This window comes from Octopus bimaculoides, chromosome 22 (assembly GCF_001194135.2).
Source record: "Octopus bimaculoides isolate UCB-OBI-ISO-001 chromosome 22, ASM119413v2, whole genome shotgun sequence".
Lineage (NCBI taxonomy): Eukaryota > Metazoa > Mollusca > Cephalopoda > Octopoda > Octopodidae > Octopus > Octopus bimaculoides.
The window spans coordinates 25,269,322-25,288,620 of record NC_069002.1 but is presented as its reverse complement, the minus strand read 5'-3'; the positions used below and the strand labels follow the sequence as shown (position 1 = coordinate 25,288,620).

At 38.3% G+C, this 19,299-nt stretch overlaps 1 protein-coding gene across 1 annotated transcript in view; it reads right to left on the bottom strand.

Moving 5' to 3' along the window:
• The window catches only part of LOC106873134 (U5 small nuclear ribonucleoprotein 200 kDa helicase), a 69,308-nt gene that overhangs the window by 15,839 nt on the left and 34,170 nt on the right, over window positions 1-19,299 (bottom strand). Inside the window, exons 24-34 of the mRNA XM_014920360.2 lie at window positions 16,845-17,035; window positions 14,482-14,773; window positions 12,749-12,819; window positions 11,315-11,415; window positions 10,040-10,213; window positions 8,309-8,469; window positions 6,589-6,687; window positions 5,975-6,103; window positions 4,300-4,491; window positions 3,798-4,034; window positions 1,483-1,685 (exon numbers count right to left, since the gene is read on the bottom strand). Coding sequence (XP_014775846.1) covers window positions 1,483-1,685; window positions 3,798-4,034; window positions 4,300-4,491; window positions 5,975-6,103; window positions 6,589-6,687; window positions 8,309-8,469; window positions 10,040-10,213; window positions 11,315-11,415; window positions 12,749-12,819; window positions 14,482-14,773; window positions 16,845-17,035 — 1,850 coding nt within the window. The remainder of the gene's footprint in view (window positions 1-1,482; window positions 1,686-3,797; window positions 4,035-4,299; window positions 4,492-5,974; window positions 6,104-6,588; window positions 6,688-8,308; window positions 8,470-10,039; window positions 10,214-11,314; window positions 11,416-12,748; window positions 12,820-14,481; window positions 14,774-16,844; window positions 17,036-19,299) is intronic.

Below are 19,299 nucleotides of genomic sequence, written 5' to 3'. Positions count from 1 at the left end.
ATAGTGGGTGATAAATTGAATATTAATTCAATTTAAAACCAAGTGGCCTAGCATATAAAAAATCTGAAAATTCAGAAAAATTGTATTACATGTGTATAAGAAGGGATGACCACTAGGTGGACATCCTATATGCTAGAAAGAGGTCATCAATGACCCAACCACAAAGAAAAATAATGTTCTCCAGAAAAAATTTCACAAAACACCAGAGTATAGCGGTGTATATACATATGTAATATATACATATACATATATTTCTGTGTGAGTTAGAGGTTGAAAAACCAACTAGGGGATAGTACCTATCCAATATACAGCTGGTAGTGTACCCAGTTATTCATACCCAAGTGCTAGTTATTGCATGACAATCTCACAACTGAGTACTATATATGGGTGGGGGTAAAAAGTGGTTTACCCTTGATTTACATGGCAAATAAGAAAGTGGAGAGGATTTGAAATCGACAGACATCAGCTGGTAAACATTCCAGCATGTCTATTTATTCGAATGTATTGGATTGATACACACACATGTATTAGTGGTACAGGTTATCAAGTGGAAAGAGTTAGTAATTGGTAATTGCAAAAACAAGGGTATGGAAGCATATAAGCAAATAGGAACAGGTGATCAATTGAGCAGATGAGCAAATGAGTAAATGAACAGATTGTCAGTAAAACCGAATGGGTGTGTAGGTGCTAGTTCCTATACACCCATTTGGTTTTATAGACAATCTGTTCAATTGATCACTTGTGTGTATTGCTTGCATGCATGCATGAATGAATGTCTGTACAAACACACTTGCATAATCCCCGGCTAAATAGTAGTTTTAAACAGTCCAGAATTGTTCTTAACGAAGACTAAGAAGTTCAATTAATAATCAAGAGATTTGGGTTCAGTGCCACTGTGTAAGACTTTTAGACAAGTTTCTTCATGGGAATGCTATTCTTCTGGGCCAACACTCACCAGTTTCCAAGCAACATAATGAATGACATTGCTTTAAAATGATCTCTTGTAAATTAAAACTTTTCTTCAATATTTCATATTTTCCCAAATATCAACTTAATGACATAGTTTTTAACTAGCTTTTTCATTATTTTAAAAAACAAACCTTAGTGGTCTGTTTGACAGAGAATATAGGCAAGTAGTGATAGGTACTGTTTTACCCTCCTACCCTTTTACCCAGCGGAACATTAAGGATGTGAGAACTGGAGGAGAGAGAGGGGGGGGAAGAGAGAGAGGGCAGTGACTTTCATTTACAGCTATCATCCTATGTCAAGATATGTAGATACTAACACAGACACATGCAAAGTATACAACAGGCTTCTTTCAGTTTCCATCTACAAAATTCACTTACAGAGCTTTGGCCAGCTTAGGAGACACTCGCCCCAAAACCATGCAGGTGGGACTGAACCCCAAACCCAGTGACTGGGAAGCAAGCTTCTTAACCACACAGCCAGATCTCACATATATAACTTGAAACGATTACTTACGAGTGTGCTTTGCCATCGTAGTACTGTGTGTCCATCACAATGACCAGATGAGACGTCATGGTCATCCCCCAGGCAAGATTGCGGGAAGCTACCACCAGTTGTATTGCTCCACTCATGAAAAGTTGCTCAATCACTTTGCGTTCGGTATCGTTGAGTCCTTCATGCAGATATGCTACACCATTGCATAGAGTCTCTCTTAAAGTCTGTCATATATAAAATATATGTACATTTAAAATAAATATATATATATATATATATATATATACATAGATGAAAAATAAAATCCAAATTTTACACATATAATGTGCATAATAGATAATTCATTATAGATACAATGAATCCAAGGTTAAGATGGTGGACTTTCCAGTTGTAGGTTCATGAAAAAAAAAAAAAAAAAAAACCCCTGAAAGTTTTCTTTATTCAGGGATGAAGTAATTTGGGTTAGGAAGAGTAACTGACTGCAAAAACAGATGCTTTTAAAATATGTAAAAAAAACCCATTTCACCCAAACAAACAGAGTAGGAATGAATATAAATGGCCGAAATAAATGACCCCCACCACCATCAGAATAAAAAAAAACAAACAAAAAAACAGAAAAAAGGAAAAAGAACAAAAAGAACAACTCTTTCCAGCAAGACCACAATAACATGTTTTCAGAAGAGCAAATGTCATCAAACATCCAAAGTAACAATCAAATAAAAACCTAATAGTAATTGACACAGACAGACACAAACCATCCCGACATCAACAAAACAAACAAGAACACTACCTGGACATTCTTTAACCCTACAGGCCAAACTCAGAACCAACAAATCAATTCTCCTTCAACTCACGTTTATACAACCTGACACACAGACTTAGCACTTTGTCCTGTCTGCTTTCTGTAAAGGACCTCTCCATGAACAACCTCACATCTCTGACCTTGCATACATCTTTCTTTGTATCACATGTCTGCACAACTAGATATTCAATCTCAATAAACTATTTTAACTGGTGCGACTTGGCTTCCGAGCTAACACGACTAGGTTCTAGGAGGGAGTAGGGAGGAAGCTCAAATTAAATTTAACAGAACAACATGGATGGGAAAATTTAAGAAGTTGTGGCTGAGTTCTTTTCAAGTGTTGGGCCTCCTGGAGGCAAAGTGGCTGAGTTCCTTTTGAATGCTGGGCCCCCCGGAGGCAATGACCGAGACCTTTGGCATTATGTCGTGCTTGAGAAGAAGACCCATCAAGCCGAGCAAAATTGCAGTCGTGGCAGACACTGGTGGCACGTAAAAGCACCCATTACACTCTTGGAGTGGTTGGCATTAGGAAGGGCACCCAACCGTAGAAAACCATGCCAAATCAGACTGAAACTTGATGCAGCCTTCCAGCTTACCAACCCATGCCAGCATGGACAACAAACGTTAAATGATGATGATATATAAAAAAAGCACAAGAATAATAATTGAAATTTTAAAAAAATGACAAAGATTAAGTAGCTTGATTGCATGAAGTGTAAGAATTCAATTTGTGAAAATACATTCTCATTCTTACTGACATGAAAAGCCAAACAACTGCATACATTCACTTATGTATACCTTATCATTAATCATATTAATAAAAGACTCCAGATCGGATTACAAGCATAGACACACTTCCTCATCATCACATACCTTACCATTAATATTATCAAAATGACCCAGATCAGACTATATATATTCACACACACCTATATGTATTTTACCATTAATATTATTAATAAAATGATGCAGATCAGACTGTATACATATCATCATTTAACGTTTGTTGTTCATGCTGGCATAGGTTGGACGGTTTGGCCAGGGCTGGTACACTTGAAGGCTGGCTGCACCAGACTCCAGTCTGATTTCACATGGTTTTCTACGGTTGGCTGCCCTCCCTAACACCAACCACTCTGAGAGTGTAATGGGTGCGTTTATGGGCCACCGGCACACGTGCCATTTGTGTGATATCAGTATCTGCCATGACTGCAATTTTGCTCGGCTTGAAGGGTCTTCTCAAGCAGGACATAATGCCAAAGATCTCGGTCGTTCCCTCCGTGAGGCCTAACACTCGAAAGATGCTCTTTGCGTGACACCAGCATCAGCCATGACATCAATTTCACTTGTCTTGACGGGTCTTCTCAAGCACAGCTTATTACCAAAGGTTTCAGTCACTAGTCATTGCCCCTGCGAGGCTCAGAGTTCAAAGAACATGTTTCACCACTTCATCCCATGTCTTCCTGGGTCTACCTCTACCACAGGTTCCACAGTTAGAGAGCAGCACTTCTTTACATATACACAAACCTATACATACCTTATCATTGATCTTGTTAACAAAAGGATCCAGATCGGTTTGTGGCACATGCAAGAAATGATTGGGCTGCATGTCAGCTGCACAAAAGGTCAAAATGTCGATGGCAGTGAGGCGAGTTTGTTTGCGAGATGGAACAAACACCAGGACAGGTTTCTTAGTGGAATGCCGCAGGATGGCTTGGTAGGTAGGCTTGGACATGGCAACGATGCGGGATGCATTGTGGCTGATATTAAAACCCTGCAGTGATATAAATAAAAAGAAAATTATTAAGTAAAAATCAAAATAAATTACAAAAACAATTAGAAAAAAACTCTAAAAATTAAGAATAAAATTTTTAAAAATTTAGGAAACAAGAAAAAGGTGAGAAAAAGAAGTAAGACGGAAAAAGACGAAAGTTGAAGGCAACAGAGGAAGAAAAAATGAAGAGAAAATAAAAGAAAGATGATAATGATATAAAGAATTCATCAGAAGGATTGTTTGAATGTTTAGATTCAAAGATTACCTGTATATGCAATTCCAGAGGAACTGGCCGAACATTTGGATGGAAATTGAAAAAGCCTCCCGTACTGCAGCCGAGCCATTGTGCGATGTCCTTAGCATTGGACAACGATGAGCTCAAAGCCACAATTCGAATATTCCGGTTTAGTTGAGAAGAAATGTATCTCATTCGAGAGCAGATCACTTCTAAAACTGGCTGTAAATAGAAAGAGAGAGAGAAAGAGTAAAGGAGAAGGTGTATAAGGGGGTGGGGGTGAAGTAGAAGACATGAGAAAACAGTCTCAAGTTTCACCCTTTACCATTTCATTTTCAAATTCTTCAGAGGGTAGCTTTGTATTACTTTATATTAAGGTTGGTCAAGATTGTTAACTGGCAGAACCATTAGAGCATCAGACAAAATGTCTAGCAATGTTTGCTCAGGTTCTTTAGGTCCTGAGTTCAAATTCCACAGAAGCTAGGAGCTGATTAATCAACTTACTTCTTCCCCTAAAAGTTTCTGCCCTTGCGCCAAAATTATAAAGAATTAAGAATTTTTATTATCATTACCATTATTATTATTATTATTATTATTATTATTAATAAGGTGGTGAGTTGACAGAATGGTTAGCACACCAGGCGAAATGTTTAGTGGTATTTCATCAATTTCATGCTCTGAGTTCAAATTCTGCTGAGGTCAACTTTGCCTTTCATCCTTTCGGAGTCGATAAATAAAGTACCAATAAAACACTGGGGTCAATGTAATTGACTTATCTCTCCCACCACCCACCACATTTCAGGCCTTGTGCCTATAGTAGAAAGGATTATCATTATTATCATTAATAGTGAAGGCACATGGCTTAGTGGTTAGGGTGTTGCACTCATGATCTAGTGATCGTGAATTCAATTTCTAGACTGGGTGGTGCGCTGTGTCCTTCAGCAAAACACTTCATCACATACACAGTGCACCTGTTCAGACAATGTTGATTTGATGGCGGGGCAGGTGAGCTAATGTTTGGCACAAACATTTCATCCTTATAAACAAATCATTTGTGCAGGTCGTTTGGCAAAAAGGCTGAATGCTCAAACATCATCTTCGACAAGAGAGTCCATCGTTATTATTAACGAGGTAAACTAACAGAATCATTACTGCAATGGACAAAGTGCTCAGTGGCATTTCTTTTGGCTCTTGGTATTACAAGTTCAAATGCTGTCCCCATTCACTATGCCTTTCAGGTTTTGAGAGTCGATAAGATAAACATCTGTGAAATACTTGGTGTTGATATAATCAACTTGCCCCTTCCCTCAATGGTTGGCAGGGGCCATGTACTCTAACAACTCGTTGCTGCATCTACCATTTGTTGGTGATTCCTTACTCCTGGCAGATGATGTCTCTGCACCACTCAGGTGACAATCCTACAACCCATGAGTCTGTGTGGTAGTCATGGCTGGTGAGGGTTTTATAAAGTCGGAGTGTGATGTGAAATGAGGTGTTTTGCTCAAGAACACAACATGCTGCCCAGCCAGGGAATCAAACCCACAATCTGACAATTGTAAGTTCAACATCCTAGCCACGAGGCCATGGGCCTTCCACACACAATTTTATCAATGTTTTGTGTCTACTCAGGTGTTCAAAGAGACACAAGACATTGATAAAGGTAAGTCAAAAGGAGAGTGTTAAAAGATCAATAGGATGTACTTACGCCAACATCACCTCCGATCAAATGAAGCTCATCAATAATAAATAGATTGACACTCTGTACATTCTTCCTCTGTTTCCAGCGCCGAGAAAGCACATCCCACTTCTCAGGTGTGCTGATTATTATGTTACCCTAAAATTCAAAGAACAAAGACAAAAAAAAATAAATAAAATTTTTGTTATAAAAAAACCTCCAAAAATATATTTAATTTCATATAAATAAATTTAAAAAAAAATCTACATTTGAATGAATAACTGTTTTTAGATAATTGATAATTTCTTTGGACCAGGGCAAACCAAATGTCAATATAAACATTGGTACCATCTTAACATATGGTGGATGAATGTCATTAATGCCAGTAGCTGCAGTGGCAGCACCATCATCATCATCGTCACTTTACATTCACTTTCCATGCTGGCATGGATCGGAAGGGTCATCATAGTCATTTCTTTATTGGGAGTCCTTCTTTTTTTTATAGGGTAGTGGTAGTATGTAACATTTAGCTGCTGGATGCCCGTCCTCTCACCAGCTGCTCCACAGTGTGTAGCCAGTGCAGACTAATTTGTAAGAGACTTCACAAATGATTAATTGTATAAATTAATAAGCAAGATACTAACTTTAGCAAGTAGTTTGAGATCTGTGGCAGTTTCACCTGTCAGCAACACAACTCTTTTGCCCATCTGGAGACAGAACTTGTTGTACCAATCGGTGTAGGTCTGAAAAAAAAAAAAAAGAGTTCAATAAATAAATAAATAAATATAAGAATAATTAAATTGTCTGTCAGGCAGATGAAAATAAAGAATTTGGTATCTATTGCAACAATAACATTAGTTAGGGAACTAAATTTTTAAAATCTTCTCATCATGTGTGTGTGTGTGTGTGTGTGTGTGTGTGTATGGATATTCTTCTACCTTGTCTCTAGTTGAGTAAAACAGTGCTAATGGGGTGGACATTATGACTGTCTGCTCTGAAAAACTGGCAAGGGTTGGTGACAGAGAGAGTACCCAGCAGTAATTTCCTGCCTCAAAATAACTCTTCGTCCACATCCAGGCTAGCAAGGGATATCTTTATCTTTTACTTGCTTCAGTCATTAGACTGTGGCCATGCTGGGGCACCAGCTTGAACAATTTTTAGTCAAATGTATCGACTCCAGCACTTACTTTTGAAAGCCTGGTACTCATTTTATTGGGCTCTTTTGTTGAACTGCTAAGTTATGGGGACATAAGCACATCAGCACTGCCAAGCAGTAGTGGGGGACAAACATAGACACAAACACACACACACACATACAACAGGTTTCTTTCAGTTTCCCCCTATCAGATCCACTCACAAGGCTTTGGTCAGCCTGAGGCTAGATTAGGAGACACTTGTCCAAGGTGACATGCAGTAAAACTGAACCCTGAACCATGTGGTTTGGAAGCAAAGATCTTAACCACACAACCACATCGGCGCCTATTGATGTTAACAAACAAACAACATTGAGACTGATCTTAATAGCATCTCAGTGACACTGAAATGCATCACATTAAGACTTATCTTAATTAACTCTTTTGTTATCATATTTTTTATTATTTAAAGACACTGCTTTCATTTCAATTAATTTAGAAAATAATGAAGAATTTAGGAAAATATCACTCATTTTAAAGCTGGTGTTTGGAACATAGGAAAGTTTTAAATTTATATGATTTTAGAATGAGGGATGGTCTCGGATAGATTGGTATCAAAAGGGTTAAAAGTAAAGCTAATATTAATTAGTCCCCTCACCCAAAGGACTTATTCAGGGCAAACTTTGCAGTGGATGATAATAACGATGACAGCCACTGCCACAACCATTCAAACATCCATTTTACATGCTGGCATGGGTTAGAACAGTGTTTCCCATCCTCTGGCCCCACTTTAACTTTCAAGGAAAATGTATGCCCCAATGGTGGTTGGAAAAAAACAACTTAATTTTTAATATTTTATCACAATAATTTAACAGAAAAAAATCCACTGGTAACTCTCTTATTAAGAACTGAATAAAAAAAAAAGAGCATTATTGACGAAGAAAATAAAAGTGAACCATTTTAACAAGAACCTTGTGCCTGGCAACTACGGCATCATGGCCGTCAACAATTTTTTCAGGCTCCATTGGTAGGGCATATGCCCCATGTTGTGAATCACTAGGCTAGACAATTTGACAAGCCAGAGAGCTGCACCAGGCCCCTTTGTCTGTTTTGGCATGGTTTCCAGGGCTGGATGCCCTTCTTAACACCAACCATTTTACAGAGTGCACCAGGTGCTCTTTTTCTTGGCACCAGCACTGGAACAAATATGAAATCTTAAAGTATAACAAACCTGTTGGGCAAGAGTTTCCAAACATGTCACATAAACACATCTGCCATCAGGGTTCTGGGACAACATTCGTAGAACTGCAAATTCTCCACAAATAGTTTTGCCACTTCCTGATGGTGCTCCGACAAAAACATTGTCGTCACTGTTGTAGATGGCGTTAAAAACTAATTGTTTCAGTGAAAGACAAAGAAAAAAATAAGAAAAATACTTAGAGAATTGCAACAGAACATTTTTAAAATTTCAATTTCTTCAATCCCACCTGTTTCTCATGCAAATCCGCTTTAGAATCTTAGTTATAGTACCCTCCTGCTTCCAATAAGGCATCAGACAAAAAAAAAAAAAGAATTCTCTACCCAGTATGGGAGTCATCTCTCAAAGTGAGATCATTGCAGGTCCCTGCCCAAATAATCCTCATCAGGTTAGACTGAGATTCCCTATTCCTGGTGGATGATACCAGTTACACCACTTAGGCAACAATCCTCCAACCCTACCTGCCCAGGGTTTTCCCTGTTCAGTGGATGGAGGTCCTGACTGCTTTGCCCCAGTCACTTCACGTGAAGTGCCTTACAGGCAGCCACAGTGATGCCCTGCAGGAGAAAACTTGATGGGTCTGATTGGGTAGTCTTTGCTGGTGAAGGTTTTATGAGGTCAGAGTGCAAATCTTACCTCAACCTCTTTTAGTCAACTTTTTACGACACAGAAGGAACGATGGGTCTATTCTTTGGCATGTTGGTCCCCATGCAGCTGTTTGGTCAAGTTGTTTGATTTTCTGAGTTGGATCCTGCATATCGTGTTCCAAGGATCCAGCTAAGGCAACAGCTCGTGCTAGTTGACAACATGCCACATGGTCACGGCAGATGAAGAATCTTGCAGAGAAGGGAATTGACTGGGACACTGCTTGGAGGGTTACCCAAGATGACCTGATTAAATAGCAACAAATGGTGTTCGCAGCAATGTGCAACAATGGCACATGTCACCATACCAGACCAGACCTGACCTGACCTAGTATGGTCACAAGACCTATCATGAGCCACAAAAGATAAGAGATGGGATGAAGATGAGGGTGATAAATATATATAAATGGAGATTCATAACTATACAAATAATATTTCTCAGGATATGAAATCAGAATATTCTGTAATTTGGTGGAATTAGTTAAAAAACAATTGTGAATCAGTTTCGCAGATATGAGTTAGTCAATGATAAAATAACAGACAAGACAACTGGAGACATTAAAATGGCTGTTGAGGGAAATACAGATTATAGGATTCAAATCACTTTATGGTGAAGTTTGAATATCTAATAAACATAATCAGTGGATTATCCATTTGATCGAGGCAGACCCACTGAAATATTTGTCTGACCAATTCAGTGAAGTTGGAGAAAATCTATCTAAAAACCATTTCACTCTGTTGAAGAGGGTTCAAGACTATACCTATCACTATAGAACATTTGGGCCTTTTAATGACAACAAGAGAACTCAAAATCTCTTTTGGACATAATACCGTGAACCGGTGAAACAATAACTGTAGTGTTGTGACTGCTTTTATTGTGGTAAACCTCTACTATTTAATGGAACATATCTACAGCTAGGTAAACTAGGCCATGTCTCTTGCCTAAAGGAACATATTTACAGGGATGGACTCTTCAGTTGATTATCTATTGGACAATTTCACCTCAACAACAAACAAAAAGAAGGAAAGAAAAAAAATGAAAAATAAAAAAAATAAAAACCTTGTGTCTGAATTGGATTGAAGAATGGGAACTTCTCACTGTAAAGAGCCTCAAAAGTGGCATTTCGTAAAGCAGAAACAGGCAATGGTTGAAGATCGAGAAGTTCTGTGGCAGGAGGGTACCGTTCTGGCAGGATCAGGTGACGAAATGACACTGGTAATTGGGTTTCAGCACCTGGAAATTAAAGAAAAACCTGGAGCAAAGGTGTTTGTGGAATGTTCAGCTTTTGCAATAGCTGCTTTGACCATAGTCCAGTCTTCAACATCAACATTACTATTTTAGTGTGGTGGGGTTTGTCATATATTCTTCGTTGGCTGTTCACAATGTTATGCAGGTTGTGCGTGAAGACAGACTACACTAAAATTTAAATGAGCTTTCAAATATTCTATTAACTGGCATTGTTTATATTCACAAATGGACACCTAATATATTAACAGAACAATGTTAAACAAACATAACAGGAATCTGTAATATGACTTGCTAGATATCATGAAAGTAGTGAAAGAAATTTATCACTGCATAAAATTAATGTGCATTACACAACAATATATGTGAAGGTTGGTGCTGCTCGATGAGTAGGACATAAGCATGTTACATAAGAAAAGTAAAAGAGGGGAAGAGATCATGTTGTTGAGACAAGAGACAGATTCTTCTACACAGCTGAGTAGCTCTGGCCTGAAGTTGAATTTACCAGCTTTTATAGCCGTAAGCCACCCTTCTAGAACTTTTGGCCAAACAGTTTGGTGGGAAAACACACACTTCCTTTGAAGTTTGCAACATTAACCACACTCAATACTTTTTGCTCTCTTTTTAATGCAAAAGAATTCTTTACCAAATACCAAAGAAAGAGAAGAACTTATTTTGCTGTGCCTAAGGGAAGTCCTCATACCAATATAATTAACACACACACACACTGGTTTAATTCCACTCATTTATAAAATATCCAATTTTTTTGGTCAAAGTTCTTTCCTCGCATTTTTGCAACCTTCTCAGAGACTCAGTAACTATCAACTCTGTCCGTTATAGAGGGCAGAGTCAATAACGGACATATAATGGACAGAGTTGATAGTCACTGAGAAGGTTGCAAAAAAGCAACAAAAGAACTTTGACAGAAAAATTGGATATTTTATAAATGAGTGGAATTGAACCAGTGTGTGTGTGTTAATTATATTGGCATAATGACCCTCCCTAGACACAAAAAAAAAAAATTGTTTCAACATACGGATTCACATAAAGAATCTTACAAGCTAAATACAAAACCGGAGAAGGACTTACCAATCCATCTATCTGATATGACTTTGATGAAATATTGTGGTGGAAGAGGTTCAAATACAGGAACAAAGAATTTCACCACATGTTCATCTTGGTTAAATTTGCTAAATGGAATGGAAAATAACTTGATTACTTTTATAGAATTGGAAATAACTTGAATATTCTTTACAGATTAGAAAATAACTTGATGACTCTTGCTATCCGTGTATTTCCAGATTGTAGAAAAACATTATTGAGATATAACAGATTCATTTGTTTTAACATTTTTCTTTTTTTTCCATGGCATCATGGGTTAGACAAATATATTATCGATGCATTGTTTTACAGTTGGATGCCTTTCTTGTCATTAACCCATAACCGTTTTTCACACCTTCGTTGAATTTTTCAAGTTCTAATGGGAAAAGAAGGCGAGGGTAGATGTAGAGCTGCCCCACACCTCCAGTAAGACAGCAATGGAAATGGCAAGAGTGAATGGGTCTATTATCAGCATGCATCTGTAGGTCAAAGTAATCCTGGGCCCGTAGGGGTTCTTGAGAAGCCCTAGATGGAGGTCAATGCTTTGTCGAATTTCATTTGTCTTTATGTTTTGAGTTCTGCCATCCTTTAGGGGTCGATAAAATAAGTCATCGTGGCCAATGACCGTACCACCTGATTGGCAATTAAAAAGCACCATTTGTGCATGGTAGATGCCAGTGGCATGTAAAAAGCACCACTTGAGTGTGATTGTTGCCAGTGCTGCCTGACTGGCTCCTGCACCGGTGGCACCTAAAAAGCACCATCCGAGATTGGTCAATGCCAGTGCGACTTGACTGGCTCCTATGCTGGTGGCATGTAAAAAGCACAAATTTGAGCATGGTCATTGCCAGTACCGCCTGACTGACCCTCGTGCCGGTGGCACGTAAAAAGCACCCACTACACTCTTGGAATGGTTGGCGTTAAGAAGGGCATCCAGCTGTAGAAACATTGCCAGATCGGATTGGAGCCTGGTGCAGCCTCCTGGCTCGCCAGCCCTCAGTCAGCCCATCCAACTCATACCAGCATGGAAATTGGATGTTAAACGACGACGATGAAAATAAGTACCAGTTCAATACTGGGGTTGATATAATTGACTTACCTCCTCCCCCAAAACTGCTAACATTGTGCCAAAATTTGAAATCAATATTATAATTATTTGGTACAATCTGGAAGAATCTTTAGCAGGCCAGACAAGATGCTTAGCAGCATTTCATTTGTCTTACAAAGGATGTAAGAGAAAACTTTAATCACTGATATGATGAATCTAGCTACAATTACAGCTCCAGAGCCTGGATTCTACATTGTCAGCTGGTGCCAATGTTAACTTTAATGACAACAATTATTGTCCTACCCATGCTAGCATGGAAGACGGATGTTAAACAATGATGATGATGATGAATTATTAAGTTGATTTCCATTTACCTTTTTAGTAAGAAATATTCATGATGAAGGATAACCTCACTGTCAACGTCTTCAATCAGAATCCAGAAAGCCTGAAGAACCAGAAAACAAGAATCGGTAAATAGCAGAATATAACAATATTGGTCAATGGAAAACATTTTTAAAAAAATTACTTTACACACACATTTGCAAAACATTCTATTATTATCCTTTCTAGTCTAGGCACAAGGCCTGAAATTTGGGGAAGGGGGACTAGTTGATTTTATTGACCCTGGTGCTTCACTAAATTAAGTACCAGTCAAGTACTGGGGGTTGATATAATCAACTAGTCCCCTCCTACAAAATGTCAGGCCTTGTGCCTATAGTAGAAAGGATTACTATTATTAAGGTGGTGAGCTGGCAGAATCATTGGTACGCTTGACGAAATGCTTAGCGGTATTTCACCTGTTGCTACATTCTGAGTTCAAATTCCGCCGAGGTCAACTTTGCTTTTCATCCTTTCAGGGTCGATAAAATAAGTACCAGTTGAACACTGGAGTTGATGTAATTGACAAATCCCCACCTTCCCACAAACTGCCCTTGTAGCAAAAATTTGAAATAATAATAATTATTATTATTAATGCGGTGAAAAGGTACAATCATTAGTAAATCAGACAAAATACTTAGTGGCTTTTCTCTTGGCTCTTTATGTTCTGAGTTCAAATTCCACCATGGTTGACTTTGCCTTTTTTCCTTTCAGGGTGAATAAAATAAGTACTAGTTGAACACTGGGGTTGATGTGACTGACTGACCCCAACCCCTAAAATTGCTGGCCTTGTGTCAAAATTAGAAAGACTTATTTTGTTTTAATATCTACTTCTCCATGCTTGTAATATCACCATCATCCTTTAATGACTGTTTTCTATGCTGGCATGGGTTGACCCAAGGTCCATTGTCAGTTCCGGCATGGTTTCTATGGCTGGATGCCCTTCTTACTTAATGCCAACCACTCCATAGTGTGTACTGGCTGCTTTGTCAGACAGAATCTCAAATGAAGTAGATTTTCTATGGCTGGATGCCCTTCCTGTTTATCAAGCAAAGGGAAATATTTCACCATGACCAGACAGGAAACAAAATGGCACTGTGTGAATAACAACAAGGCTTCATTACATCTATTGTGTGATGTCAAGACAAGACAAATGCACACACACACACACACAAACAGATGAGCTTCTTTCAGTTTCCGTCCATCAAATCCACTCGCATGGTTTTGGTCAGTCCAAGGATATCTGTTTTATCTTTTATCTTTCAGTTGTTTCAGTCATTACACTGTGGCCATGTTGGAGCACCACCTTGAGGGATTTTAGCCAAACAAATTGAGCCTAATACTTATTTTCTTCTTGAACCTGATGCTTATTCTATTGGTCTCTTTTGCTGCACTGCTAAGTTATGGGGGCATAAACACACCAACACCAGTTGTCAAGTGGTGGTGGAGACAAACACAGGCACAAAAACACACACACACATATATATATATATATAAATCATCATCTACTGACAAGGATTTGGTCGGCCTGAGGCTGTAGTTGAAAACACCTGCCCAAGCTACCACACAGTGGGATTGAACCTGGAACCATGTAGTTGAGAAGCAAGCTTCTTGGTGCTGGACAGTGGGACTGAACCCATGACCACATGGTTGGAAAGCAAGCTTCTTAACTACACAGCCATGCTTGCACTTACATACGTTGTTGAAGATTAATAAATGAAAGACTCACCTCAGAGTGGCCATGAACCTTCTCTTCCCATTGGAAATCAGGAGTGATGGTCAGTTCGACTTTGAGGGTGGATCGTGTGATTGGTTGGATATGAACCGAAAGTTCCAGTTTGGGAAACTGGTGCACGTATTTGTGGATGGTCTTGCCCATCTTTGGCATTCGTATGAACTCACCAATTTCGTTAGGGTTCAAATCGTACAGACGGTCAAAGGGGAAATTCTTCTTCTCTATTTTCTTAATTACTTCCTCAGGAATTTTCCGGAACTGACGCAGAGGGCTCATGGATTGCCACCTGGAATAAAAAAAAAAAACATCAGTTAGTTTAGCCCTTTACCATTCAAGGTATTTTGTCAAATCTAATGCTTATCTATTCATATTGTTTTGAATTGATCAACTGCTGTTTCATAGGTTTGGAATTTCAATGATGTGATTGTTTATATTTAGAATTACATTGTAGGGTAGGTGTGAAAGGTTGGATCTGGCTAGTTTGAACATAAAACAGATAGAATATTTGAGCTGGGATATGGCTAGATTAATTACTAAAGGGTTAATAAGACAACATAAGCAAAGTTTTTCAATATATTTTTCATATTTATTTACCTTAGAACATATATAAAAAAAGAGAACCCAAACCACAACTGTTTTAACCCTTTAACATTCAGATTATTCTATAAAATGTATTGCTTGTTTATTTTTACTGTGACATTGTAGTGTAGGTGTAAGAGGCCAGATCTGGCCAGTTTTAAGCATAAACCTAGTAGAATATTTGGGCCTGATGTGGCTGGTTTAAATGGTAATGTGTTACACCTTTGGTCAATTGGTGATTGAGCCCAACTATAGTCATAAGTGTGCCACTTGTGACCACCCCCTCCACTTATGTATTCAGGACTACATTATCCAATATTTACCTTCCCTGTTCTTTGAAAATAGGGATATTAGGTTGGTATTTCTAGCAGGTTGCTCTACCACATGAAAAATGTAAACAAATGCCATCAAGGTTTTGATCTTGAGAAGAAGCAGAGCAATTTCAATATCTGTCTTGAACTCACTGAACTCTGTTAGATGCAGGCCATTGCCAATAAAACAGTTCCTGGCCCCATCTTGCCCTTCGGCTTTAATAAATCCCCAAGTCCCCAATCGTCAACATAATTAACCATTCCAACTGTATTTAATCCAGACTCATACACTACATACCATGCAAACTCTGCTTATTGTTGAACCAGCCTCAAGTTATGGTAGGATTGTCCATGCTAACCCTACCACCATCAATATTTGATGATTTTTGTGGTAACCCCACGTTTCCTCTTTATGTCCAGAAAATACTCCAGCCTTGATCACTTATTGATTCTCTATGAACAATCCCTGTACCTCTTTCAGTTAATGATTTATTATGCAGAAAATGGTCACAAAATTGTGGGAAGAGGTTAGTTGATTAACCCGTTCGTTACCATAATTCTGTTACAATAAACTACCTTTGTTTCAATTAATTTTGAAAATAATAAAAAAAATTTATTAAAATAATTTTGTCGTTATTAAGCTGTACTTGGGACATAGATTGACATGAAATGTTAATGGGAAATTTTAAATTTAGATTTCTTTAAATTAGAAAGTTTGCACCATAGAACCAAGGGTAGTCTCTGGTGAATTGGTACCAAACGGTTTGGCTCTTTTGTTACCATATCTCTGTTGAAAGACATTGTCTTTGTTTCAAGTAATTTTGAAAATAATTAAAAATTTAGTAAAATAATTTTGTCATTATCTGGTGTCTGGGGTATAAATGAACATGACATTCTGATGAGAGGCTGTGATTAAAATAACTTTAAACAGGAAGTTTGTATCAAAGAATGAGGGACAGTTTCAAGTGAGTTGATACAAAAAGGGTTGAACTGAGCTCATCACTCGACTGGTAGTTTATTTCATTGAACCTAGAAGGAAAACAGACAATATTGGCATTAGCAGGAGTTGAACTCAGAACGTAATGCTGTATGCCATTTTCTTTATTGCTGTAACAACTGCTAATGTACAGCTTTCTTTGTTAAATACAAAATACGTTACAACTGGCGCTCAGTCGGATAAGATGACAACCTGCCTGTGAAATTAATGTGGAAGTGGCTAAGTACTCCACAGACACACATATCTTTAATGTAGTTCTCAGAGAGATTTGTTGCAACAAAGAATGTGACAAGGCTGACCCTTTTGAATTACAAGCACAACTCATTTTTGCCAGCTGAGTGGACTGCAGCAATGTGAAATCAAGTTCCTTGCTCAAGGGCACAACAAATTTTATGATTGTAAGCTGAACACCTGAACCACTAAGCCATGCACCTTCACTAAATGAAACAAATTAATGAATCTCAACTTACATTCGCTTGTCAACCATCTTGCAGAGTGTGAGGGCTTTGTCTACCAACTGGGCCCAACCATGATGTAAGACTATCTCAAAAATAGCTCTCATGAGCCGGCCGGCCGACTGAGTGATAAATACCATGTCAGCCATCAATGCAAAGCCTTCCAGTTTCAATTGTGAGATGTAGGCTTGTAGCAGGACATTCACCTGAAAGAGAGGAAAGAACACCAAGGGTGATCAAGTGAAGGTGGAAATACTGAATTAATTATGAGTCACATTATTTACATTTGATGGATATTTGTCCTCATCCAGTTTGTTGTTAATACAACATTTCGGCTGATATACCCTCCAGCCTTCATCAGGTGTCTTGCGAAAATTTCAAACCTGGGTTCTCATTTCTAAGGTATTTTTGCGATGTTATTATTATTATTATCATTATTAAATTATTATTCAGGTCACTGCCTGGAATCAAACTTGGAATCTTGTGGTTAGTAGCCTACGCTCTTAACCATTATGCCATATAGTTTGGTTAAGAGTGCAGGCTACTAACCCCAAGATTTCGAGTTTGATTCCAGGCAGTGACCTGAATAATAATAATAACATTGAAAAATACGTTAGGAATGAGAACCCAGGTTTGAAATTTCTCCATGACACCTGATGAAGGCTGAAGGGTATATCAGCTGAAATGTTGTGTTAACAACAAACAAGATGAGGACAAATATGTCAAATGTAAATAATATACATAATTCCTCATCTCTTAAATATAGAACTGTAAATATGAGGCAGTTTAAAAATGGGAAGTTGCAAGTTACACAAATATTAGATTAGAAATGTACCAATAGTGGTACATTTCAGCTCAAAATTTCAGTATTAGTCACAATTGCAAAATCAACTTCCATCATAACAACCCAAAACCTAGCACCTGACGCATCATCACTGTTTATTTTAACGTCTATTTTTCTATGCTTGCATGGGTTAGATGCAATTCACCGAGACTGATTTTCTACAACTGGATACTCTTCCTGTCACCAACATTCACCTTCTGCTGAACAAAGTAATATTTTCTCTTAGTCTGGACATAGTTTCGCAGGACATTACAGACAAATAGCATTAACTTGCTTGCTGATGATGTTTGTTTACAATCAGTATGTAATTTCAAAGTAAGGAGATGGAAATAGACAAACACACACACACACACACACACATATATACATAGTAATAAGATCAGGGATCTAAGTGTAGGAAGTTTGTACTCTTCTCTGTGAAAGCATAATGATGACCGATGCTGGTAGCACATAAAAACACCCATTACACTCTTGGAATGGTAGGCATTAAGAATGGCATTCAGCCATAGAAAGCATGCAAAACCAGACTGGAATTTGGTATAGCTCTCCGGCTTGCCAGTTCCAGTCAAACTGTCTAACCCATGCTAGCATGGAAAGCAGACGCAAAATGATGATGATGCGCAGTCTGTTTTGTGCCTTTAAGATATTTTAAAGGTTTTTAAGGTATTTGAAGTATTTTAAGGTTTTACTTCGAGCAGTTTGTAAGCTTTGAGCAGGAAACATATGTAGCTTGAATTTTACCTGCCACAATTTGGATATATATACACATACATATACATACGTACACACATATATATATATTAGTTCAAATTTACAAAAGAACAAAAGACGAAGACAGGTGTAGGAACAACAAGTAGGTGTATTAGTTTAACACTCAAAAAGAAAAGTCTTTTACATTTCAAGCCAATGCTCTTCGACAGAAAGGATTAAGAGGGAAAAAAATGGAGAGAAAAGTGTACGGAGTTCAATGGTCCATTATGGCTCTCTCTTTCTCTCTCTCTCTATATATATTTATGTTTATTTTTAAACAAGAATATTGTTGACAGTGACTTTGAGGTTTTAGTCAGTTAACTTCGAAGTCACTGTCAACAACATTCTTGTTGAAGAATAAATTTGTACTTTACAAATGTATAGAGTAACCCCTCACATTAATGTGAAATTGTTGAGCGTGGCCGTTGCCAGTACCGCCTGACTGGCCTTCGTACGGGTGACACGTAAAAGCACCCACTACACTCTCGGAGTGGTTGACGTTAGGAAGGGCATCCAGCCGTAGAAATTCTGCCAAACTAGATTGGAGCCTGGTGTTGCCATCCGGTTTCACCAGTCCTCAGTCAAATCGTCCCACCCATGCTAGCATGGAAAGCGGACGTTAGATGATGATGATGATGATGATGATGATATATATATATATTACACACACTCGTCAATCAAATCCAACCAGGAGGCTTTGACTGGTCTGGAGCTAGAGTAGAGGACACTTGCTCAAGGCGCTGCACATAGAAACAAGACACTGAAGTGCACTTCTTATCCACATTGCTACACCTGTATCTATGCTGGCACATTTGCATACTGACCACACATAAAGGCAGAAATAGATAGATAGAAAAACAGAGGGGGTGGGTGGGT